This window comes from Silurus meridionalis, chromosome 6, assembly GCF_014805685.1.
Source record: "Silurus meridionalis isolate SWU-2019-XX chromosome 6, ASM1480568v1, whole genome shotgun sequence".
In the NCBI taxonomy this organism is placed as follows: domain Eukaryota; kingdom Metazoa; phylum Chordata; class Actinopteri; order Siluriformes; family Siluridae; genus Silurus; species Silurus meridionalis.
The window spans coordinates 15,700,731-15,727,636 of NC_060889.1; the positions used below are offsets into that span (position 1 = coordinate 15,700,731).

General features: G+C 37.7%; 3 protein-coding genes across 6 annotated transcripts; 1 reads left to right on the forward strand and 2 right to left on the reverse strand.

Moving 5' to 3' along the window:
• Nucleotides 1-116: 116 nt before the first annotated feature.
• LOC124386800 (phospholipid scramblase 2-like) lies at nt 117-10,539 on the reverse strand. The gene is made up of 9 exons (XM_046850771.1): nt 10,402-10,539; nt 7,645-7,712; nt 5,479-5,688; nt 4,936-5,024; nt 4,804-4,846; nt 4,359-4,579; nt 2,763-2,924; nt 1,828-1,989; nt 117-1,661 (listed from the first exon to the last, which is right to left on the reverse strand). Exons 2-9 carry the CDS (start codon nt 7,655-7,657, stop codon nt 1,602-1,604), a joined length of 960 nt encoding a protein of 319 aa, XP_046706727.1. The 5' UTR covers nt 7,658-7,712; nt 10,402-10,539; the 3' UTR covers nt 117-1,601.
• Nucleotides 10,533-15,695, forward strand: LOC124386798 (protein ALP1-like). Of its 3 annotated transcripts, none has more exons than XM_046850770.1 (2): nt 10,533-10,665; nt 14,662-15,695. In XM_046850770.1, exon 2 carries the CDS (start codon nt 14,732-14,734, stop codon nt 15,620-15,622), a length of 891 nt encoding a protein of 296 aa, XP_046706726.1. In that variant the 5' UTR covers nt 10,533-10,665; nt 14,662-14,731; the 3' UTR covers nt 15,623-15,695. The 3 variants fall into 3 exon arrangements, with proteins under 3 accessions (XP_046706726.1, XP_046706725.1, XP_046706724.1); XM_046850769.1 differs by lacking the exon at nt 10,533-10,665 and adding an exon at nt 13,006-13,107; XM_046850768.1 differs by lacking the exon at nt 10,533-10,665 and adding an exon at nt 13,911-14,067.
• Nucleotides 15,696-16,341: 646 nt separating this feature from the next.
• On the reverse strand, nt 16,342-26,028 carry LOC124386801. 2 transcript variants are annotated; one of them, XM_046850772.1, is made up of 3 exons: nt 25,878-26,028; nt 18,318-18,461; nt 16,342-17,611 (listed from the first exon to the last, which is right to left on the reverse strand). In XM_046850772.1, the coding sequence occupies exons 1-3, from the start codon at nt 26,002-26,004 to the stop codon at nt 16,923-16,925; spliced, it is 960 nt and encodes a 319-aa protein (XP_046706728.1). In that variant the 5' UTR covers nt 26,005-26,028; the 3' UTR covers nt 16,342-16,922. The 2 variants fall into 2 exon arrangements, with proteins under 2 accessions (XP_046706728.1, XP_046706729.1); XM_046850773.1 differs by lacking the exon at nt 25,878-26,028 and adding an exon at nt 18,762-18,922.
• Nucleotides 26,029-26,906: the final 878 nt, after the last annotated feature.

A 26,906-nucleotide genomic window follows, 5' to 3' on the forward strand; every position in this document is an offset into this window, starting at 1 on the left:
GGTGAGACAGATAACATTCCACATTCTTGGAACAGTATGGTGCTAAATCAGATTATATAGGTTGGGTGACTGGTTGCATGACTGGATGGTAGTTGTGCAATAAATACTCCTTTAAATTAAACATTAACAGTCTCATTTTATTAAATCACAGGTAAGTGCATTTTTAATGTTAACAGTACAGTTCATTACACATGCATGTATATTTATTTGGCTAATGTAGGTTTATGCACAGGTATACAGGGACATGCAAATACTAGCATACTTAATTTCTATAAAAGCTTTTGAATAGTCACATATATTTAACTCTGAGCTTAGCAAAAAAATTTAACAAAAATAAAATGGCTTTACTTCAATATGGATGGAAAAAAAAATAAAAAACAGGCACTTTTGAAACATAATATTGGTAGCAAAAATTAGTTTGTGTAAACAGTGTGTTTAGAAGATTAACCACATTTTAAATGACACTCACTAATACTAGCCATCTTACACATGGAAATAAGCTAGAAATCTTTAAGGTACTGGGTGTAGTATTAGTTTAGGTTCTCTTTATATTCCTTCCATTTCACAGTAAAACGGGCACATAAAGCTGGCACAGTAAGGAAAAGGCTACTTCCGATAAACCAAACTTCTGTTTTCTATTACATTTAGACAATAGTTATAATATAAAAGAAGGCTGTGGTGCACTTTTTTCTATGCACTGTGGGTTCTTTAGGCATGTCATCATCCACCACAGGGAATAGAGAATACAGAAAGAAAAAGAAAAGATTTCCAACACTGGAGTGCTCCTTACTATTACTCATTTTTTCCTGACCAACTGGTTCATATTCCAAACTTTGAGAGTCACTGATTAAATGCTTTATGTCTCGGGTTATTATTCAGCTATTCATCTACACTTTATCTACATATCCAGAGCAAATATATATATAAATGCATAGTAAATGAAATATACAATGTCTACTTTATTACTTAGTAATTTCTATAATTCACTAGAAATTAGTCCTAACTAATATTAAAGGTATGAAGTTATGAAATAATGAGGTGTATGTCTTGACCCCCAGACAGGCTCTAGGAGATTAGGGACACAAGTATACAATTTCTAGTTTATTATCTAATAATTTCTATATTATCTAATTTATGTATATGCTATTATTATCTACAACTTTGCAACTCTTAATATTATAGAGCTACAATGTAGCACTGTTATTGTATTTATTGAAGCATACAAAATCTTTGAAAAGATAAAAATGACATTTTATGGTAAAAAAAAAAAAAAACCTGATTTACGTTTGTCTAACACGATCATGCAATAAAAACACATTCATATTTGATATTATTTTTGTGGGATTAGCACAATGTGCTTAAATCAACACCACTGAATACAATACATTCTGAACTATGAAGGTTAAGGTGTGTCAGGAAAATGTCAGGAATGCCACGAGTCCATCACTTTCCTGTGTTTCACACACTGTAGGTCAGGTGTGCAAATAGAAAAACCAAGTTCACGAGTATGACCAATAGGAGTTGGAATAGTGTTATCTTTTTATGACCCAAATACTACATGAGATAAGAGAAATGACTGATTACAAGGCATATCTACTTCTCTAAGAGAAGACAGTGTTGCGTTGGTTAGAGTCTCCCACTTTCTCAAAGAATATGAAATCCTGAAAAGACAAAAGAGAATGTTAGTGTGAGCTTGAATTAAAGCCTGCATTGTGTTCATAAAGGTCACAATGAACAATATGTTTGAATAAATTGGTATATTCTGCTTGTGTACATCGGGAAAATGTGCTTTCGATCACTTGACATTTACACAATGTTACAACTCACAATGAGGAAGCAAGCTCCCATTAGGACAGCTTTCATTTTCACATCCATGTCAACGGGAAACTGGATGCCAAAGTTGTCTGCATCGGTAAATGCTTCCTTTAGTAGTCCACTCCACTGCTTACTGATTCGACCAATGGGTTTTCCTCCATCCTTGCCTTTGAGCTGAGGGAAATCGTGGATACGAATAAGGAGTATAAGCGAATATTTTTAAAAGGTGTAACGCTGAAACTGTATTAGGATGTACAGTGCAGCCGCTTCACTTTTTACACATTGTTATGTTTCAGCCTTATTTCAAAATGGATTAGATTCATTATTTTCCTTGAAACACTACTCTGTGGAGAAAGGAAAATCTTCCAGAAGAACAACCATCTCTGCAGCACTCCACCAATCAGGCCTGTATGGTAAAGCGGCAAAACAGAAGACACCCCTCAGTAAAAGACATGACAGCCCGCCTGGAGTTTGCCAAGAATTGTCTGTGAAGAATTGGAGAAACTGCCCAAAAAATAGGTACGCCAAGCTTGAGGCTGTAATTAGTGCCAAAGGTGCTTCAACAAAGTATTGAGCAAAGGCTGTGAATACATGTGCAGTACATGTGGTTTTTTTTATACATTTGCATGTTGTCATTATGGGGTATTTGTAGAATTTCAAGGAAAATAATTAATTTAATCCATTTTGGATTAAGGCTGTAAAAGAAAATGTGGAAAAAGTGAAGCGTTGTGAACACTTTCTGGATGCACTGTAACACTGATTATTAAATAAGAACCAAATACTTACTGGCTTTATAAATACAGACCACTATTAATAAAAAAGCTACACAATGATAAAGAACTATCATGGTAACAGTATAACTTAAGTTATCAAGTTACCATCAGCACTGTCTATACAACATGTAACATTACCACACAGTACAGTACATCTCCAAGTATTGTACTCACCTCAAAGTTGACATCCCCACAGCAGTTGCAGGCCAAGCATGGCCCCTCCAGTTTCATTAAAGTCTCTTTGTTAGCACCCTTGATAGAGAATTTTGGGTAACAGGGATGCCAGTCTTGGGTCACGTAGCCAATGGTAGTGCCAGGGGGTGCCTGCACTTCCAGCTTAAGGAAATCACATGTATTTATATTAACATTACATCAGACAGTAAACTGAATCTAAACTGTTAGAATAAAAGAGAAGTTTTCCAAAAAACAAACAAACACCCTTAGTTGCATGGCATGTAAAGCAACTAATGACATATAAACATGATGTACTATCTGGAGAAACGTTTGTGGATGCCTGACCATCAGATTTGTATGTGCTTTATGAACATCCTATTCCACATTTAGTTCTTGTTGTAATAACCTCCACTCTTCCACTAGCTATTGGGGTCAGGTTGTAAAGATTGTGCTCATTTACTCAAGTGTATTAATAAAATCGGGTACTAATATAGGATGTGGAGGCCTGAGGTGTGATAAGCATTTCAGTTAATCTCTTTAGAGATTACAAATAAGTTCTTCTAAAGTAATTTTTTGCTAAAGTTTTGTTTGCTGCAATTCGACCAAGAAGGCCTGACTCACACGGTCTCCTCTAAATAGTGGATGTTAAAATATGTCTGCCACTTGAACTCATTTATGTAAATTGTTGGCTGCATATTCTAATAAACGTATTCTCTGCAGCAGAGGTAGCTCACTTTCTTGGGATGGTCAGGCGAGCCTGTTAAAGAATAGCTTGACAGTTGAGGAAATAGCACTTGGGGATTCATTTGAAGTTCTTGATTTTTCGGATGGACCGACCTTCATTTCTTAAATTAATAATAGAATGTGTTTTCTCTCTACTTAAATGAGTGTTTCTTGCCATAATATGGATTTGTACAGTAATTGTAGTATCACTAATAGAGCTATTGACAATGTACACACCCTTCCTCTGCACAAGACAATTGTTGGTCTAAAGCACATTATAACTACAACAATTGTCACAAATTAACTATTGACAAGCGACACCTGTGGAATGCAACCCATGTCAGGTGACTACCTCATGAAAATGATGAGAGAATGCCAAACTGTTAAAAGATAATGTTTTATATTATAGATTGTCCAAAATAACTACAATTGAGTTGTTTAACACTTTTTTTGTTTGTTTACTACATAATTCTATATGTGGTCTTTTTATAGTTTGGATGTCTTCAGTATTAATGCACAATGTTAAAAATAAAGAAAAAACACTGAGTGTCCAAACGTTTGACTGGTACATATTACCATGGAATATTTAATCTGTTAGCATCTTCCTCCAGTGGGAGAGGCAAATGCATCATTAGACTAATCGACATGAGAGAGGCGTCTTAACTGATGCAAAAATATCCATTAAAATAATTATCATATCAAGTTTTAATTCATACTCCCCCTTTCTGGACTACATTCAATCCAGTTACCAGATCACACACCTAAAAGCTGTTAGATCTTTAGGATTCAAAATCTTATGTTCAATATATTGTACAAAACATTTGTAAGAAGTTTTGCGTGCAAAAACCCACCCAAACACACTCATACACTCACCTCTTGCAAGCAGCAGGGGCACCAACAAGAGACACAACGAAAAGGGCGAATTAGCCGAATGACCTCACGGTCCATGTTGTCTTTAATTTTCATGTCAAAACTCCTAATTGCACCACAGCAGTTCCGTGTACAGCAGTCATTTTTCTCTTTGGCCTTGTAAATCTTCTGGCCCAGGCTGTTCTTGATCTCATATTGATTGTTGGTCTCAAAGCCGATAAAAGCTGAGGGATAAATGAAGCAGTGGTAAATAAATTGAACTCAAACAATTGTAATATTTGTTTACAGTCAGACTTATTAAATACTTAAATAAAAGTAGTTAGTGGTTGTTTGCTATTCATGATTTTTCCATTGCCTTATTCAGCATTTCTCTGGAAGAATATCCCGACACAGCTCACATTGCTTTTACTGTAAATAGTCAGGATAACACTGGAATAAACAAACTTACCTTCCAACAACTCAACTTTCTGGTGAATTAGGACCTGGTCAATCTGAAATTGTAAGCGATCATACTTGGTTATTAAATGAGCCAATGGCAGCAAGAGAATAAGGACTAAAAATAATTAGAAAGCAAAACTACCTGTGTTAAATATTCCAGACCTGGTGGTACTCCTACTGGCACTGTTAAAGGTGCTGCTGGTGAATGACTAGCATTTGGAGGAGCATTGCCTAAAAATAATTCAATTAATATTTATTTGTATACCGCTTTTAACAAATGAACATTGTCTCAAAGCAGCTTTACACAGATATTGCAGTGATAAACAATGAATACGAATTTTCTTTATAAGTGTAAGTAAATACAAAATCATCTTTTCTAAATTGCTGAAACAAATTTTGTCCCTGAAAAATTTGTCCAATTAGAATCATATAACAGTGGGTTTTCCACTGAGAAATGGCTTCAAGAAAAAAACAGTTTAGACATTATAGCACATTTAACAGTCTCCTTCAGGTGCATAATAAAGATGGGGATTTTAAGAGAGCCCATTTCTGCTTCATACACCATCAAATTTGCTTTGCACTGATATTAACATTTGTCTAGTATAGTACATTTTCTAGTACATGAAGACAAACAATTCAAATAAGATTCTTCTGACCATCGGAGTCATATTCACTTAATATTTACCTCCATATGTATTCATCTGGATTGGCTGCTGTGGTGGGCCACCTGGGCCTGGCTGGTACATGATTGGCTGATTTGGGTTAGGTTGATAGCCCATATAGAATCCTGCAGGTGGGGCAGGAGCAGGCTCTCCATAACCCGCTGGAGGGTAAGGGAGCATAGAGTCACCCATTTGGGGTACAGGGTATGGAGCCTGGTGTGGGGATGGATAACCTGATTAATCAGAAGAAGAAAAAAAGAAAAGAAAAAAAAGGACAATTAATTCTAGGACACACGAGCTTCACTGTGACTTCACAGAGCAAACAAGACTGTTGTGTCACGTTTAAAGTCACCAAGTTCACCAAGGAAGAGGTAGGAGTGGTTTCCTTATTTCAACGTTTGTTAAGCATGCATTGCATTCTGTGACAGAGCTGACAGATTTTGAGAAGCTTGACTCAAATTATTTTAACGCACTGTTAAATAGCGTTAAATTGTGGTGTTCTGGAAACAGTGAGTGTTAACCCACATGCAAAAGTGTTTCCATTACATGGGTAACTGTCTTTCCAACAAGTTGTACTAAACACACGTGTTTATTGTGATCGCATCACTAATGACATAAGGTGTTTGTCTTTTAATTGTTTTATTTGCTAAATTAGAGTAATTCTTCTATATTTATAAGTTTATAATTCCAACATATTATCTTTGGCTGAAAGTTGTGTATTTTAGACCTGGTAGGATCTGTTGTCTAACCACAAATACATCCTCTTCCCCATTTACATGAATTAACTAAAAAAAAATAAAAAACTTTCACAGTTAAAAAATTATTAATGCATGAATAGAAATTTACATTCTTTTCTCAGGGTGTTTTTCACAGAAGCCACCAAAAATATGATTTTTGACAGCCATGAACTCCTGACTCAAAATACAGTCATCAGGTTACCAAACTTTCCTGAGAAGAGCACAAAGGCTACTAACATGAACCCTAATGGGATTTGAGAAATCACTTGACTGTCACTGCAACATCCAGAATGCACCCAAGTCTGTCTATCTACAAGACTGTTTTCTCACTGGTGACAGGCCTAGAGAGACAAAGCTGTATTGTTCACTCAAGCTGCTCTTCTCAAGCTAAACTTAACAAAAGGTTTTGTGGTTTGTCATGATTTTAATTTAAAATATAAACAGTACAGATGTTGCATCAATGTTTTTTTTTTTAATTCCTTTTGCATACAGTGATTAGATTACTTTTTACTATGTCTTATGATACAAAGGTCTTGAGATAAAGCAAACCACTACTGACAACAGTTAACTAACACAATTATTAAAGAGAGGCTTATGGTTATACATGAAACACTCTGAAGTGCCCAGTTTTTATACTTCACATTGATAAACAGAACAGACTGTGGGTATGTGTGTGTGTGTTCAAGTTCATCATATATCGCTTTTCACAATGGACATTCATCTCAAAGCAGCTTTACAGAATTTAAGAATGAAAGTGATTTACATGTATTTAACCCTGGTGAGCAGCCTGGGGTGACCGTGGCAAATAAAAACTTCTAGATGAATGAGAAAGAAACCGAGAGGAACCAGACTCAAAAGGGAAACCCATCCCTATTTGGGTGATAAATGGTAAATCTTAAAAAAACACAAAACACTGGAGAGTGAGCACTACCATGAATTCCGGAGTGTGTATGATTACGAGTAATGTGCTTTCTACAGTCTTATACAGTCAGTTGGCTTTGTTGAACTAGGAGCTACTAAGCAACTCAAGTGTGTGTGTGTGTGTGTGTACACATGACTCACCACACATGCCAGACCTGTTCTAAGGTATCTGTTCTGAGCCACTAGTCTTTAATGATCTAAAATTATGTAAGTTTATTTATCTCAAAAGAAATAGGGATAAATAAATAAATAAAGCATTTCACTGCACCTTGTACTGTGTATGGTTGCGTATTTGATTCTATTTTTAAAATAAACATTAGTTATTTTTCTATGTAGAGAGAATACTGGAAAACAGTACAATGAACCAAAAAAAAAAAAAAACTGATTGGCATCTGACAACACCAGGTGCACATTAACACAAAGTTAGTACACACTATAAAATAGATTTTTCAAAAGGTCACAAAATCTACGTAATCCAAGATATTACTTTTTTATTGTGCTAATGTTTTTGTCATGGTGTCAACCATTTACCTGGAGCAGACATGTTTCAGCAAGATGTGTAAATGCACTTGACTTCTTGTCCTAGTAGGGACTGGAGTCTGCAATACAGAAAAGGCATTCATTTAAAACCCTTTAAAAGGAAGATAAAACATTTTCACTACCAAAGATTCAGCAGGAAAACACAAGGCAATGTGGGAGTTTAGGCAGGACTGTACTTTTACAGGCTATTTGTGGAAAGCTGGTAGGTATTCCATAATTGGAGCCAATTAAATTCAGGTTAAAACAGGCTGGCTAGACTAGTCAGACAGGCAACTAAATGATTAAAGTATTTCACTAACAATCTCAAAATGTGACTTGGTTTAAGTCTAGCTGTAGTACTCGAAAATCACAGGTGCACACAATGCATAAGAAGCCGTAAAATGTTATTACAGTAACAGCAGCAAGGTTTAGTGTATGAAAAGAGCAATTATTTTCTCCTTTCCTTTCCATAATTAAACTCTACAAGCACAGAGCTTATAAAAAAAGTGGGTAATAAAAGTAATAATAGCTTAAAAAAAATAATACACTTTTCTTTCAAGTAGGCCATGACCCAGTCAAAACTAAGGGAAATTATTTGTAATTAGACCAAAATGATGTGGTTTAATAAAATTCATTTAGAAGCACCATTATCGGGGTGAAAAGTATGTAGGACAATGTTAAATATAAATAAGCCAAATTTCATTGTAGTACGAGACAAAATCTAAAAGGTCTAATCTAGAGAAGGGAAAAGGATCCATTAAAACAGCTGTGTTAATTTCTGCAAAAAAAAAAAAAAGAAAAAGAATTCTAATGTTAATTATAGTCATTTTAATGGAAAATTTAATTTCTTCTGCAGGACTATACTTATAATTTGACTTTTATTGTAGCCATTAAAAGCTTCTTGACTATGTTTTCCTATTGGATACCATTATTGACCTATAGAACACCATTGACTCTCTCTCTCTCTCTCTCTCTCTCTCTCTCTCTCTCTCTCTCTCTCACACATCCAATAGGGACACATCATGTCCTCAAATTCCAATTTTTTTTTTTTATTGGTTTGATTCGTTGGCGATTATTTAATGCTGTACACAAACACACTATGTAATGGAAACAATTTGGTAATAGTATAAATGGTTAACAATGAATAGTTTTAAGCAGTGATAACTGAAGTAATGTCTGGCACTGATCATTGAAATGAGAACGTTTTTTCCAATTCACAGATAGATTCTTACACCTTTCAATAATATACACTTTTGCCAAGACACTACTTTTAGTGAAAAGTAGCTGAAATCTGCTCAAAAAGTTGTCTTGGGCTAAATTAAATCCTGTGCCGTCATCAAATCGCATTTGCATTCTGTCTAATACGGGGCCTTTACATATGTTTGTTCTCCTACTCTGTTTAGATAATGGAACATGCTAAAATAACTATATAGATAAAATATGATAAATAGTTGCAACGTAAAAGGGGCCCATTCACAATTGTAACCACTGGTCACTGCCAAGGTATTTTTACCTTTTTAAATCCTGATTTCTATTACAATTTGGTCATCTGACAAAATCACCAGTTTAAAAGACAACTGCTGGGCTGTGATTCTGCCAATGTTTACATGTAAAATGATCACTCAGACAGAAGGTTTGCCTTAGCAGTGTGAAAAATCTATGACAAACTCAACAAACTGGACTCTTTATAGCCCAGGCAACAGCTTCCCAACCCGAGTCCAGGTAACAGACCCTGGACATATTAGACCTGTATGAAGTTACCAATTTATCCACCAGGGGTCCTGCCATAATTGGCCTCCATTCTCAGTCTTTCTACAGCCCATACATGTTAACGTATAGATACAGGCTTCGTATTGCACAACCCACTCAAAACAAAATGTCCGTCACAGAAACCTGAGGTGGTTTGTTAATAATAAGACCACTTCATATTATTCTAAACAAAATACAAACCAACCACCCATTTGTTTAATTGAATTTGTCCGATAAATGACATTAGAAGGCACGTTGAAAGCAATTATAGTGGCATTTCATAGTGCAGTACATAAATTACAGACAAACCAGATAGACAGAAAATCTCACTCTCAAACGCCAACAGATTTCACACCCTTAAGATGAATGATGCTCATGCAAAAGCTGACAAAAGACCACCATAGATTATAGCAGTCTATGAAGTCACAGAAGTAAAATGTTTCTTAATAACCTTTTTTTTTTTTACTCATTGTTACAAGCAAATAGGTCTTATATCAAACTTTACCAATAAACCGTAAAGAATAAAAGGCAAAAGGCTGTTGTGTTTTATCGGGTCAGTTCCAGTTTCCCCCGCCTGTATGTTCAGTGGTGGGTCTCAGGATGCTGGAGGGGAGACTTCCTTATCTTTATAACACAGAGCACACTCCCGGATCAGATAACTCCATGGAACACTAGTGCAGTTTCTCACGGGTTAGCAGTTAAAAACATCTTATACAATACAATAAAGCTTACAGACAAAAGGATTGAGTGATTAAAAAAACGTTCTCCAGACACGTTTAAACATACTCTTGTACATATTTAACTGCTTAATACCAACTATAATCTGGAGAATCGTTCAGGTTTTTTTAGTTTACTAACTCCAGTCTTATATAACGCGAATATTCTGGTCTGGCTCTGGTTTATTTTCCGGGAAATCCAGACCTCCCCCATGAGAAGATCACTTGAAGAACATTCCTCCTTTACAGACCAGTAACATGCCTGGGTTTTTTTTAAAAAGTGCAGAACTGATCCAAGTCTTACCTCTTACGAAGTGTCTTTAGTAATAGATCGGAGAAGATTATTTGCACCAAACTTCTTAACTGGTGTGGACGTGATCACAAAAACAACAATACTGCGTCTATGATTTGTGCACACGGTGGACCTGCGCTTGACCGATCAACACTCCGCCCCACAACACGAAGGCTTCGCCAACACGCCCTTCCCTTTAAGACTAATTCTCAATTGACTCGGATGCGAGATAGTCACCGGACTTAAATTAACCAACTACCGGAAACATCATATACGGAAGATGATTCTCTGTTTACACTCTCATTCAATAAACTGATACATTTACGCGCCAGACACTTCCGCGCTTTTTTTTTTATATTTGCTTAGTATTAAACACGCACTCATATATACATGCACGCTTTCTAACTATTTCGATTTGTCGATCGCAATAAAGAAATTGCAATAGCATTAAATGTTTTTCAACGTTTTTACAATGATCTTTTTTAACCAATTTGCCAGATGTATTTTATTGGGGGGAAACTGCGCCATCTGCAGGTCGTGCTGAGTTACACTTGCGCGCCTACATGTACTGTTGATCATAACCTTAATTTGCTTCAGTAACCAAAATTAAACTTTTATTTTAGGTTTTAGGTAGGTGGTTTAGTAGGGTGGCTCGTTGTTTCAAGTAAAATCTAGCCTGTTCGAGAAGAACGTGTGTGTGATAAAGAGAGAGAGGGTGTTGGAGAAGAGTAGCGTGGTATTTGCTTTGCAAAATATGGCCACGATAATAGAGAATAATTTAAACCTATTACATGACCCTTGGTGTATAAGTTACATATCTTTCGGAAATGGTAGTAATCAGTCCAACGTTTGAAATACCATGTTCAATAATAATGTTGCTGGTATGGTATTTTCACTGCAACTTCACTGTCTTCCCTGTTCTTTATAAATCTTTCTTTATCTATTTTTGATGCTGCTGGTGGTATTATTTGTCTTTTAGAAGTTAAATACATACCATTTATTTTTTTATTTTATATATGAAAAGTATGTGGTCACCTGACCATCACCCCCCCCTATACATGTCCTTTTTAGAAATCACATTCCAAAACCATGCAAATTAATATAGAATCCTGTTCCGCCCCTTTCCCCACATAGCTATAACATGATCCACACTTCTGAGCAGGCTTTCTACATGGAGTGTGTTTGTTGGATTTTGTGCACATTTAGTCAAAAGAGCATCATTTATGTCAGGTACTGATAATTGCAAATAAGACCTGGCTTTCAATGTTTTAATGAATCCCAACAGTGATCAGTGGGGTTAAGATGAGGACTCTGTGTAGACCACTGGAGTTCCTCCACATCAACTTTTTAAATTATGTCTTTATGAGCTCACTTTGTATCTGCCATGTTTACCATGAAGTTGGAAGCAAACAGTGATCTACAATGTCTTTGTATGCTGTAGCATCAACGTTATCCTTTACTGGAATTAACCCTGTTAGACAACTTTCTCCATAGAACAAGTTTACACTGCTCCAGAGTCCAGTGACACTGCTTCCATAGACAATTTGTATACAGTTTGTAAGTGATGCAAAGGACAAGCTATTTTTAAACACACTTGGCAGGCCTGATATGTGTGTTTCCGTGGTCTGCCACTTTCTAGCAGAATAACTGTTGCTAGAAGGCCCTTCGGTTTCACATTATAAACACTACGTTTTAGCAGATGTAGCAGAAAGAAAATAAAAAAAAACTGGCTTGTGGCAAAGATGGCATCCGATAACATTAATTTACTGAGTGAAAATTTTCTGCTGCCAGTGTTAGCAATGGATATGAATGAAAATATGTGAACTCTGTAATTGGGGGAGGGCTATGCATTATAATTGGCACAGAGCAAATGCAACCCAACACCTAGGTTACACTATTTCTACCACCAAGGACGGTGGTGCTATCATAACGTGGTTGTGTTGCTTTTTACCAACTGCAACTTAAACAAATATTTTGAACATACATTCTATTGCCATCAATGGATGGAGCCAAATACAAGCATCTTTATGAAGATAATCTGTTGCAGTCAGACAGAAATATGCATTTTATAGCAAAATATACACGCACCATAAATTTTTATAAGGACCATCTCTACACCTGCATATTTATACAGCTATGTATTCAATCTCTGTGACTTTAACCATGACATAGATGTTGGTGAAACATTAAATGGTTTGAGTATTTCAGAAACCACTGAGCTGGGATTTTTACACATTATAGTCTCTAGAACAGGGATGCCAAAAAGTTGATGGCAGTTGATGAAGAGATGGCAAAGCTGGCATGTGGTGATGTTTGATTTGGCCAAGCATACCACAGATGAGAATAGGAATAAAGGGGGGATGCCATTTAAAAAAACGTCTTCATGTCTCTCATTTGTATTAGATATGCTGTATTGGGCATTGTACTATATTGTACAAAAATTGGATTGCTTTTATTTTTACTGCACTATAAATTTCACTCAACTAGAACTTAATAAGATTACTGTTTTCTTTTTATTTATTATATATTTTTAATATTATAAGATCATACTTGACTGGAACCATGGCTTTAAATTTAATATGTATGTTTTTAATTTAATTTAATATGTATCCCACAGGTTCAAACATCTTTTTGATGAGTGAGAGATGGGAATGACCAGACTGCATTAACCTGACATGAAGTCTATAATAACTCAAATAATCACTCTTCACAACCACTGTGAGCAGAAAAGCATCTCGAAACACACATCATGTTCATATACTGTATGTATGATGTGCATAATAATAATATCCATAATAACTGAGTATCACAATGTCTGTGAGCCTGGATGTTATTCTATTCTGACCTTTGCTGTCCATACTCAGGGATGGCAGATTGCATCTGTTGTTTCCAGTCAAGAAATAAATGAATACACAAACAAACAAACAAATTAATTAATCAATTAATTAAACAACCCCCAGAAAGGCATACTTTACATACTTTGCAACAGTCAACATGTGTGTGGGTGTGTTTGTGTAAATATATGTACAGCAAATAAATAAAAAATGCAAAGTCTGAGTACACTAATTATATATACACACATATGTGAAATAGTAGTGCAGCTCTATGTGTGGCACAATATGTGTGGAGAATGAGGATATGTGTACATAAGGTATACACAGTATTCTAACGGTGTACTGTGGAGTTCAGTAGGGTGATGGTGGATGGGAAAAAGCTGACCCTGAATCTATTGGTTCTGCTGGTATCTGAAAACAGTTTGTGACTGGTATGTAAATGGTCCTTGATGATGTTGTGGGCTCTGCTGTGGTGAAGGTGCTCAGTGACATGTAGTTGAGTGCCAGTGATGCGAGTACTAAGCAGTTTAGTTCATGAATTTCATGGAATCAGTATAGATCATGAACTTCAGCCCAGTTTTTTTTCTCTCAGCCAAATGCAAATACACCATTCTGCACTTCCTCGTGCAGCCCGCCTCATTCAACTGCTCAGATTTAACGCGGAAGTAAACACCCAATTACGTCATTTCCGACCGCAGCGTGCGCGCGCGTGCGTTTGTGTGAGAAACATGGACGCCTCTATGAGAACTTGCCTCTTGTTTGCTCTCTCAGAGCACAAAAAGCTTATGAACAGATTCCTAGTTCACATCAATGAAGAGGCGGAAGAGCAAAAAAAGCGCACAAGGTGCTGTTTTGTGTTTGTTGTTATGTCGAGAGGGAACGAAGCGGTGTGTTTTTAACAACACAAATCTTTCTTGTTTAGTGGAATGATATAAATGTATTTTATCGAAACACGCATTCGTGTTAGAAAAGCCTTTCTTTATCAAAATTGCTCACGGTAATTAATTAACCATCAAGATTTCTTAGTTTTAGTCAATTTTACTTGCATTTCAAGCCCTGGTTTGTTTTCTTTTGACCAGGAACCTTTAGTATACAAGCCTGTATCCTCTAAACGAAACTCTAAAAATGTTAATTCATATTTATCTTTAATTATAAAATTATACTTTTGCTACTAAAGTCTCCATCTGTATTTACACACTTAATGCAAGCATGGGTTTTAGTCCTCTTATTTATTATTATATACTAATTTGTTTAACTCCCCAACATAAAAGAATGGAGTACTGAAGTTATGTTCAAAGATACTACTGAAGAACTTCCCCATGCAAATATTTCATCAAGTATACATCTGTTTGTGTTTGCAATAAGAAATGGTCATAATGACAATATTTGTACATCAGACAATACTAAATATTAAATGTGTTTTTTTTTCTACTTTTAGGGTGGCAACAGCTGCTATTCTCCGTTCACCGCATAGAGTGACGCTGAAGACTGGAGCGAAATGGGAAGTCATGCTGAACCTGGATGATGACACTTTTTATCGTCCTTTCAAAGTCACCAAAAGACAGTTTGATTTTCTTCTCATGGTCCTGCAGCAGCAGGGGCTGAAACGACAAAAAGCCAGAGGTCAGCCAACAGTACCTGTCAGAATAAAGGTCTTGATGTTTCTGTCATACATGGGGAACCAAAATGGCTTCAGAGACATTTCAGACAAATTTGATGTTTCTGAGTCAACAGCGCACAAGTCTGTTTTGGAAGTGCTCGCCTTTTTTTCCACTCTAGGGCCATCTTTCATTTCCTGGCCAAATGCAAGCAGAAAAAAAACATCCTCTGCTGCATTCCACAAGCTGTGTGGCCTTGACGGAATAATTGGTGCAATCGATGGTTGCCATATCAAGATAAATCGACCAAACATAAGAGGGGGAGACTACATGAACAAACAGTCGTTTTATTCTGTGCGCCTTCAGGGGATTGTTGATGAGAAGGAGCGATTTATTGACATATTTGTTGGACCACCAGGCAGAGTTGATGATGCCAGGATGTTGAGGGCCTCCAGCTTTTATGCAGACTGGCAGGAAAAAATGGGTGAATACACTTTGCTCGGAGACAGCGCCTACACTGACCCATTTATCATCACTCAAAAGTGTGATAATGGTGATCTCACTCAAGATGAACAGCTCCAAAACTCCAGAATCAGCTTGGGGAGAACGGTCATAGACCAAGCATTTGGAAGGATGAAGTGTAAATGGAGGCGGGTCAGAGACCTGCAGAACACGCGTCTTGAAAATGTGGTGATGATTATTATGGCAGCCTGTTTCCTCCATAACATGTGTATAGGTGACGATGAAATGTGTGAGGAGCACCCTGAAGGCTGTCCAAGGCAGACAGATGACCATGTTTAAGCCTGGTTTATATTTTTTATATCTTTGTACTTCATGCTCAAATGACAACACAATTAAAAGTATACATGCATGAGTGTGTTGTCGATAGAGTTGCATGCTACATTTGTTCATTTTATTTTGTTTATTATTATTTTGAGCTTGAACCTGGGACATTATTCAATAAGCATTATTTCCATTTATTTCTGATTTCACAAATGAATCATAAACCATCCTGGGCTATTAACAATCTAACTTTATGTCTAGCAAGGTTTAAAGCTTTAGCTTAGCTGGATGAATTCTGTTAGCCATGCCTTGTACTTTTGCAGTTATGTTGGATGGTAACAGTTCCCAGGAACATCTGTTGCTCTACAGTAGTCATTGAAATTGGTACATCTGTACACAAGCATTCTGAGGGTGTTGTGGTGTCTGGCACCAAGATATGAGCAGCAAATCCTTTAAGTTCTCTAAGTTATGCAGTGGGGCCTCCATGCACCACTTGTACACTATAAATACTCATTCAGAATGAGATCTGGAAAATTGCCTCCTATAAGTCACCTTATGTTTTTCAAACTGTTCCTGAACAAATTTGCAGTTCTGGAACACCATGAGTAGAGTAAACCGGTGCAAAACAGGAACACTCAACAAGACCTCTTCGTAAAAATGCTTTGACCCACTCACAATCTGGACCTTGTCAAAGTTACTCTGACTTCAGGCATGCTTGTTTAGTCCCTTTGATTTAATTAGGTTTAAAACAATTTATTTGTAACATTCCTATTCATAGCATCAAAAAAAAAAAAAATCAAAATCCATCAATATATTCTAACTGTATGCAGACAGCAGATAAAATGTATAGACAGCAGAATAAATTTGACTACACATTAAAATGTTGGCCTGAGATATATACAAATTAAATTGTTCTTAACAGCAGTAACAGAATAAGAAAATCTTCTCAAGACTCAAGTTTGGAATTAATCTTTTCCAAAAAAAAAAAAATTATAATAATCAACAGTAGCCTAACACAAGGAAAAACACCCGGCTATATATTTTGTTTTCAGAATGAGGTCAGGAATTTAACTTGACAATTGGTCACAGTTTTAATAACAAACCCGACTTCTACAGATTTTATTTTTTGGTAACAGCAGAAAATCTGAACAACAAATGAGCATAAAGAACTTTGACATAATGTAAATCTATTGATCATACATTATTGTTTAAGGCTGTGCTAGGACTGAAGAAAAAAATAAGGAAAAACGATAAAGTACTACATGTGGGAAAAAAGGATTCAGCTTATCAGAGCATGTCTGTGTGCACACAGAGAGAGTCACATTTTCTCCAAGAATTTGCACATTAGCTCCTCAAACCCCTTCTGAGCCGATTTCATCTGGGCCAGAATTTCCTCGTGGCGCCGCTGACTAGCCGCCTCAGATTCCCTTAAAAATTCTAGAAGAGTGGAATAGTCCTCTTCTGTCCTTCTCCGCTTGCGAATAGGTTGCGTTGGTGAAGCAGGTCTTGTAGCTGTTTGTCTTGCTGCAGACGAGTCTCTCTGACAGTCAATACTTAAAGTCTTTCTTCTGCGCCCTACTACACCTTGAACCGTCCCAACAGCAGGGAAGTCAATGTCATGATGGCCATCCAGCAGCTCTTCCATCTCGGTGAAAAACTGGAACCGTGTTTTTGTTTGACTGTTTGTATTTGTACTATTATGTTCTAAAACTTTCTTATACCCATCCTCGAGGGTGTACCATTTTCTAGCCACCTTACTTGGGTCAAAGGACTCCATAAAGTGTTTGGAGAGTTTAGCTGCCATATCCATCCATAGGTTTTTCTTTTGGCCTTTGGCTGACTTCAGTCGGTAATTCAGCTCTTTGAAAGTTCTTGGGAGACCTTTGCCATCTGCCTCCAACTGGTTGCGGATCAAATCGATCAGAAAGCGGGTTTGCTCTTTATTAAAAGCTTCATTGAGTGGCAAGTTATCAGTCGCTTGAATTGTTTCCGCCTCCAGGTTGCCTTCTAGAAGAGCAGAGCAATCAGAGATATTAAATTAAAAAAATATTTCTTGAAGAAAATCACATGATATCAGCCACCTTTAATCCAGACTATAGATCTTATATATTGCAACCAGGCACTATTAAAATTTTTATAAATGCCAGCTGCGGCTTACTTTTAAAACCCTAGTCCTGATATTTTGTTCTCATCAGCGCGTTCCCTGCTTACCTCTCAACATCCCGGCTTTATTTTCTTTTACAAATGCCACATGCAGTTTACATTTTAAAACTAACTACAACATCCCATGAGAAGCAAACCGTTTTTATAAATAGCGTTTTACATTATAACGCTTGTGGCGTTGTTTAACCACTGGAAACACAACTCTTACTTTTCAAATATGATTTTCTATATCAAATAAACTGGGATGTTGGAGTGAGTTTTGAAAAGTACACTGCATTTGTAACATCTGTATCAGTATGCTGATACCTGATTGCTGAATATCAGATCTAATGTGTAGAAAACAAAAAAGAAAAAAGATTCTGAGATCTGTGATCTATACATTAACTAGTGCACCTACTGTAAGTAGATGGTCATTGTTCTTTTATTGGAAGGAAACACTAATCACTAGTGCATTGAGTGAGACATTATTGGTGGTTTAGTGGTTTTTGTTTTGGGCGTTCTGAAACTGGGGGAGAGGCGAATATGCAACGTGAAATACATCAGATCTCACCAGTAACATAGACAGTCACTCTCTCTGTCATGTTGTCGTCCATGTAGCACGCTGTGGCTTCGCGCGCTGCCTGGTACAGCTGGTCAGTGAGAGGGATGCTCCTCTGTGTGTCCACGAACAGACTCATTCCACTGTCTGCCAACACTACAGGATGTTAACACATACATAAGATTACAGTCACCGTCCACATTAGACGCCTTTACCTACAGTGAGCAACACTGTTCTACACCATCAACAGAGAACAATAGCACCGAGTGGCGTTAGCAACAAGCTAGCCAGCTAACGTTAGTCACATGAGTGATAACGCTGTTTGTCCCGCACTGCGTGGTCACTGTTTCACATTTAACCTACAGCAATCAAATACTGCTCTAATCTCGATTAAAAGTAGACTTAAAAAATTTTTAATACAAATAAAAAAAGACTAGTTTACTGCGTTCGACTTACCTCGGAAGTAGGAGCTCGGAAATACGTCAATTTTGACCGCCGCATTTTTTTTCAGTTATCCACGCCCCCCTGCCCGAGTTGCGCCGCGCATGCGTACACGTAAAAACGCTTAGGTTTTTGCCCGATTTGTAGGATGCGGCGCTCTCACCGCTGTGGCCTGGGTTCGATTCCCGGTCAGGGAACCAACCACAGCCATTAGGGTTGCACAAGCCAGTGCACTCTTGTGCCGGTCTCAAGCCCGGATAAATGAGGAGGGTTGCGTTAGAAAGGGCATCCAGCGTAAAAACGTGCCAAACAGAATTCTAGAAACGTCTGTGAATTTTTAAAATAAAAATAAAAAACCCCTTAAGTATCACATATATCAGGGGTGTCAAACTCAAATTCACAGTGGGCCAAAATTAAAAACTGGGACGATGTCGCGGGCCAAACACAATATTTATTGAAAAATTGACTGCAATTGTGCATATTTTCCATCTCTCCAGATGTCTAATGTTGAACCCTTTCAAATGGAAACAAACTTTGGTTTTGCATAAACATTGAATCTGGAACAACCAAAGTTGAATATTATAAACACATGAGAAATTAAATTTAAAATAAAAAACACATCAGTGGTATTCGTTTCTTATCTCTCTCTCTCTCTCTCTCTCTCTCTCTCTCTCTCTCTCTCTCTCTCTCTATAGACTTTCTAATTCCTTTATACAGATAGTCGTCGAGTTACGACCTACGCAACTTACGACCATTTGACAATTACGACTACAATGGCTAGCCGCGGCGTACGACAGTGCGTACCAGCTTCCGGGATCATTTCACAGTACTGTACATATAGCCTACTCTACTTGTGACCAAATGTTACGTGTTACGACCGATTTGTCTGTCCCAATCGTGGTCGTAAGTCGACGACTACCTGTAATGTAAATCTTTTTTTCACAGATCAACAACAAAACAACCAAAAATAATAATAATTTCCTTCAATTAAAAAAACAATTTTTCAGCTATTAACAGTCCATGCCTTGGAGTAGAAAAAGTGCATAAAGACCATTCATTCAAGCTCAGTAGCTTCACTCTGATTTACTCTGATTGGTTGAAGTCAGATACCTGCATCTCTTCTTAAATACAAGTGCATCATGTGTGGGGTTTAGTCTCTGAGCTGAGCATCATGTCTGGGGTTTAGGCTCTGAGCTGAGGAAATCGTCAGGATTGAGTGAAGATGTTCATCAGTGAGACTCCTGAGTGGTGTTTTGTTCATCTTCATTAAAGAGAACAGTTACACACACAGATATGTGCTGCTGAACATAGAGAGCGTTTGAGCAGCTTGGGCACAGAGTTGGAGCAGTGTGTCGGGGAGGAAACATGGAAACTGTGCTTCACACACTGAGTCGTAGTTTGACTTGACCGTGTCTTTACACTGGAGTTCAATCAGCTCCATTTGGAGGTTGGTTGGTGCGCTTGCCACGTCAACCACAAACGGATTACTGAATACTTCAAATCTGCATTTTTGGCCGCCCACGCACTAACAAAGCATTCTGGGATTTGTAGTATAAGCGGTGTATGCACTATATACTGGCGGGCCAGCTTTAATACACATTTGATATGATCTTGCGGGCCAAATATAATTACACCGCCAGATTTGGCCCGCGGGCCTGAGTTTGACACCCCTGACATATATGAACATCTATTCAGACCCTTTGCAACAGCACTTGAAATTGCTGCCCATAATCTTGATCGTGGCTGGGATGTTTCTAGACCTTGATTAGAGTACACCTGTGGAAGATTAAATTGATTAGACATGATATGAAAAGGCACACACCTCTTTATTGAAGGCCTCACAGCTAACAATGCGTATCAGAGCAAACACCAAGCCATGAGGTCGAAAGAACTGCCTGCACAGCTCAGAGACAGAATTGTTGAAAAGCACAGATCTGCGGAAGGCTTTAAAATGTTTTCTGCTGCACTAAAGATTGGCAAAAGCAAAATGGCAGTCATAATTCTCAAACAAAATAGGTTTGGGACACCCAGGGCTCTTAGTAAAGATAGGTGACCCAGAACCCGATTTTCACTCCGACCGAGTTTCTGAAATCCTGTGTGAAGATGGGACAAAGTTTCAGAAGTACAAATATCCCTGCAGCCCTTAAATGATCGTGCCTTATGGCAGAGAGGCTAGACAGAAGCCAGGACAAAACCGACTCTTTCTGCTGAGGAGACTAAGGTCTTTTGGAGTGTAGGAGGAGCTACTGAAGACCTTTTATGACTCTTTGGTGGCCTCAGCCACATTCTATGGTGTGGTATGCTGGTGCAGCAGCATCTCTACTGCAGCCAGGAAGAGACTGGACAAGCTGATCAGGAAGGCCAGCTCAGTCCTGGTGAACCCCTGGAGGTTTGGTAGCTAAACTATCATCATTACTGCAGAATGACTCTCACCCCCTGTATGAATCAGTTTCATCTCTGAGCAGCTCCTTCAGGGACAGACTGTTAAATCCTAAGTGTCTGAAGGAGCGATACAGACTGTCTTTTCTCCCTGCTGCTATTAGACTTTACAATCAGAGCTGCTCCCAGTTAACCACTCACCAAAATATACACTGTTATTACTGTTTAACTGTGCAATAATAACTATAACAAAGTTTTTTAAACGACACACGTGCAATAACAATAATTTAAAACAGTGCAATATTACCAGTGCATTATGTTAGTGTAAATATTTACTCGTGGTCTCTTTTTTTCTTCTCTTTGTATTTAAACATTGTGTTGTGTTGTGTATATACTATATTATGTCTCTTATTTTATATATTTGCATATTTCTTTTTCTTTGCTGCTGTAACAGAGAAATTTTCCTACTGTGGAACGAATAAAGGTATATCTTATCTTATCCAAAGGACTGTCGTACTGCGAGAAACAAGATTAATTTTTTGTCTGATGAAACCAAGATTGAACTGTTCGACCTTAATTTTAAACATGATGTCAGGAAGAAAGCAGGTACAATTCCCAATGTGAAGCATGATGGTGGTGGCATCATGCTGTCGGAGGGTTTTTTTGCAGCTGGAACTGGGAGACTGGTCAGGGTTGAGGGAAAGCTGAATGTCATACAGAGATAAAGAGATATCCTCAATAAAAACCTGTTCCACAGCGCCCAGGACCTCACTCTGGGCCAAAGGTTCACCATCCTGCATGATGACAACCCTTATCACACAACCAAGACAAGAAAGGAGTGGAGGCTTAGGAACTTTATGAATGTTCTAGAGTGGCCCAGCAAGAGCCATGACTTGATCCCTATTGATCCATATTGTTCACAGTTAGTGATTAGTCGGTCCCAATTGTGGTCGACTACCTGAAATTATAAAATGTACACTAATACACTATACAAATTAGGGCTGTAACGATTCCTCGAGTAACTCGATGTATTTGATTACACAAATTAATCGAGGCAAAAAAGTTTTTATAGTTGTCAATTTAGCACTGTGTTTCCCACGGACCATTGTTGCTTATTTTATTTTATTTTTTTTATTTGAGTTTGACTTTTTGTGTAAATGAACAAGGACATGAACAAGGAACTTTTCAGAACATAGAACTGAAACGTTATCTCATTAAAAAAAAAAAAAAAACAGGAAAAGGTTTTGTTGTGTTGTATGTTCCTTTATTTAATAATGAAGTAATATCTGTAGCACTCTGTCTGAGATCAGATCTTGGACTGGTCGCATTGGTTTGCGTTGGGTCCCGTGGGAGCGCAGGTGTCTACTTTAAAACACTCTGGACAGGTATCACAGAAGACGGTGCAGAATAAAAAAAATAGAGGAACGGGGAGAAAACAGCGAATGTCGAGGAGAAGATTCATATGAAAGACCGTTTCCGCCGTATGAAATAACAATTTTGAGTTTTTTTTTCTCTTCTCTTAATTTTGCCCCTTTTTTCGCAATTCCGATTTTTTTTGCCAATCAGGCAGCGTCACCTCCTCTACAGTGCCAGAAAACTTTACACATTGAAAATGAAATAGTCTACAATCAATAGAATGACTTGACGGGCCCCTATAATCAAAATCGAACACTACATGCACAAACTATTATATAAAATATACATTTTTATACATAAACATATATGTATATAATATACAGTGGAACCCGGTTATGTCGATGTCCTAGGTGGTCGCCAAAAAGCATCGAGGTAACCGATGATCGAGATAAACGAAACAAAATGGCGGCAGTATATTAACGTGCTTGAAATTTCTTTATGTATATGATGTGCGTTAATAAATGAGAATGTGCATGCACGTTTTTGGAGGGGTTTTTACACAACAGCGTTGCCGCGATTTGTTTTGATGAAGGCATGCTATAAAAATGTACATACGTTTGTTAACAACAAAAGGCATAAGTGCACCTACTAACAGCAGAGATTTACCAGTATACAATACAAACCACCGTCCATTCTCCATACAAACCTTTATTATATTCTCCAACATTATAAACACACAGATCGCTCAAAAAAAAAAAAAAACTGCGACTGCACAGTGCCGTCTCACATTTAGTCCACATGTGGAAAGAAAAGAAAAAAAAAACAGTAACTAAGTTTCTGAAAACTTATGACCATCAGGCTGAAGTAATCCGCACAAACACACAAAGCAAAGTGTCCGAAAAAACTTACGTCCGCGATGCCGAGGGGGAGATAAGCCGAGAGAGAGAGAGAGAGAGAGAGAGAGTGAGAGTTTGTGAATGGAAAAATAGGGAAATTAAAAATACCGCGACCGGCGGTACAGCGTGAAGCCGGAAAAACCCGGAAGATCCAAAACCGAACCCGAAACCAAAACGAGGGACAGAAAAGTCTCAAACGTAACGGCCAAAGGGGCGTGGCAGGTGCTTTCGGCCGCTTTCTCTGAAGCTCCCGGCTTCAACTCCTTACCGAGAGAGCCGTGCTCCTTACCGAGAGAGCCGTGCTCCTTACCGAGAGAGCCGTGCTCCTTACCGAGAGCCGTGCTCCTTACCGAGAGAGCCGTGCTCCTTACCCTGCTCGCCCGCGCCGGTAAGGAGCACGGCTCTCTGGTAAGGAGCGACGCGCGCCGGTAAGGAGTTGAAGCCGAGCGCCGCGCTCCGTTCATCGCATAACATTTAACAAAAAAAAAATGCATATGTGCACTTACTAACAGCAGAGATTCACCAGTATACAATACAACACCTGTAGTATCTGTAAGGTTTGATTTTTCCGCCACTTCATGAGTTCTTCTGCGGCTGCACAGAGATAACCGACGTTAAATGGCAAATTTTTCCCCCCTTGTGCTCGAGATATTAGGGTTCGGCGATCGACATAACCGATAAAAAATGCTTAGAAAAAGCGATAATTTGGCGGTTCCACTTCAAAAAGGTCGACTTAATAGGGTTGTCGAGATAACCGAGGTCGAGATAACCGGGTTCCACTGTACATAGACATTTTTTGCACTTTGCCTGAAGCTGGCCGACAGGGTACTGATTATCACTTCTTTCTTAGAAATATAGTGTACTATTGCGTCCAGGTCCAGATGTTCAATCAGTTTTTGAAGAGTCGTTGTCTTCCTCTTCTGCCGCTTAGTTTCATTACCAGGAGCTGTTGATGGTGCACGTTTTGGGGCTATTTGACTCTACAGTACAGATACTGTATACATTCACTACAGTAGTACAGTAAAGTTTCGCTAAACAACACATTTTATCCGCACGGCAGATAGTAATGTTCCATATGAGAACCCGCAATATATCGAAGGATTACTGTAAGTCATTTACACAGACACTTCTGCACCCACTTCTAAATAATTATAACTTTCTTGTGCCTCATTATTTCTTTTCTCTACTTTCAGTTTTTTTTCCCACATTGTTTAATGTTTAATATTTAATATTGCTGTAGTTTGCCTGGAGCCTCACTTAAGAATTTCATTATACAAACTTTATGTTCATGTGACAAATAATGAATTGAATTGAATAAATTAAAACAACAACTTCTTCTCCCGGCTGCTACCATTAGGGGTCGCCAAAGCGTATCATTCGTCTCAATACTACAGTACTCTGTCCTCCACATCTGCCATCTTTCAAATCGAGGTATTCTCCATCCTCAGCATTTTTTCTACCGATATACCCCATGCCCAAACCATTTCAATCGGGCCTCTCTCACTGTGTCCCCAAAACGTCCTACATGCGCTGTCCCACTAGCAAACTCGTTTCTAATTCTATCCATCTTCATCATTCCCAATGAAGTGTAAATAAAACTAATAAACAAATACAACTTGAAAGTATTATTACCTACTCTGTATATTTGGACCCATAACCTTTAACATATTGCTGTGTATTGTAAATAGGCCACTTATGCACTGTATCGTTTATATGCTATCTGTATTTTATTGTCTCTGTAAATATACTCCGCACAATGACAAAGTTGAATTCAATCTAACAGTAATAACTTGGCAGATGTATGATACGTCACATGCTTATATTCCATTTAAACGTATCAAGCTAAGTAAACTTTATAATTGGCCCAACAAGGAGCAGATGCATATCCAAACCAATATGCTGAAGAACATACGGCTCACAAAGTGACAAGAAAACTATTAGGTAGTGTGGAAACTCTGTAGAGATTCTGATTGATCTTTTCCACCAGAGGTCTTATGTATGTTATAGAAACCCAGATGCAGTACCAATACTTACCAATAGAGGCACCATTTCCCAGTTTCACAACAGGTTAAAGTTTAGGTATACGCACAAACCTCTAGAAAAATAAGTTTGCCACCTAACAGTGAGGTGGATTTTGAATTCAAAGAAATAAACACGCGTCTGCTGGGAAATAATAAAACAAAAATCGGAAATACACGAATTAAATTATTTTTTTCTTGCTGGCCAAAAATAATCACTGTAACTTCTGAATGTAATCATGATTCAGCCACAGTCTTACAAATGTTTTAGCTAAATTGGACTTTTATTAAACTCATTATAAAGTCGTTTCCCCCAGAGCTCCGACCCAAAAGCCTTGAAGTGATTAAACATTGGCCGAAATTACGTTACAAATCTATAATTACAATTTAACAATGTTTCAGCGATGTTTTACAACTGAAAAGATACATAGCAACAAAAAAAGCACAAGTTTGCTCAAGTTACGCAAAGCAGATGTGCTCACCATGGACCGTACGCGGCCATATTGTTGTGACGTCAGACTTGTTTATTTTATCAAATTCAAAGCAAGGTGGATGTTGCCTGAGTTCCCGACATGGACTTCCGACGTGAAAGAAAGTCTCATTCCACATTTCCCTCTCGAAGGTCGTTGTTTTTCCGAGTTCCGAGCACAATGGAAAGAAACTTTGTAACGAATTCTTTAGACGTCAGTGGAGGAGAAGTGCGCCATCTTCAGGTCGTTCATAGGAAAGACTAATAACACGCTCACAGCCTTAATCATAGTCACCCACTAAAACATTCTCATGGCAGTACAAAGAGATCAAATAGGTTTAAGAGCACTATGTAACTAAGATCATGTTAGAGAAGAGTTATTATCACTTCAGTAAGCTGTACTGTACACAAATCCCAGACCCACACTGATGTACTATGCACATCACAGTACTACTACATTTTACTTAATGTATATTTCAAGGTCAGTGAAACTAATCAGAAGCATCACAATAATAATAATATATAATATATATATATATTCTTCTATGAGATACTTCACTAAGACCTGAGCATTTCTATGTAATTCATTTCAGTTTTATTTGTTGTTCAACAACAGATATTTTCACAAATCAACTTTTATAAATATATATATTTTTTTGTTAAAGAGGTTTTAAAAGTTGGATGTTTATGTTAATGTCTATACGTTTGTTCCCTATAAGTTTAATAGTTCCCTAATGAGCGAGCCAGTGGTGACAGAAAAACTCCCTGAAATGGTATGAGGAAGAAAGCTTGAGCAGAACCTGACTCAGAAGAGAACCTGTCCTCAACTAGGGGCACTGAATGTCCGTTCATTATGTTTTCATCATTGTTAAGGTGTACTGTTCAGTGATAAGCACTTAAATGCAGAACTGTTCATGCAAACTACAGTTATTGTAGCAGACTGATTATTTAAAAAAACAGTCCAAATCCATTCTCTTAGTTCTTGAGTAGCTTAGTAACTTAATGAATCATTTTTATGAAACTCTTCATGTATAACAATTCA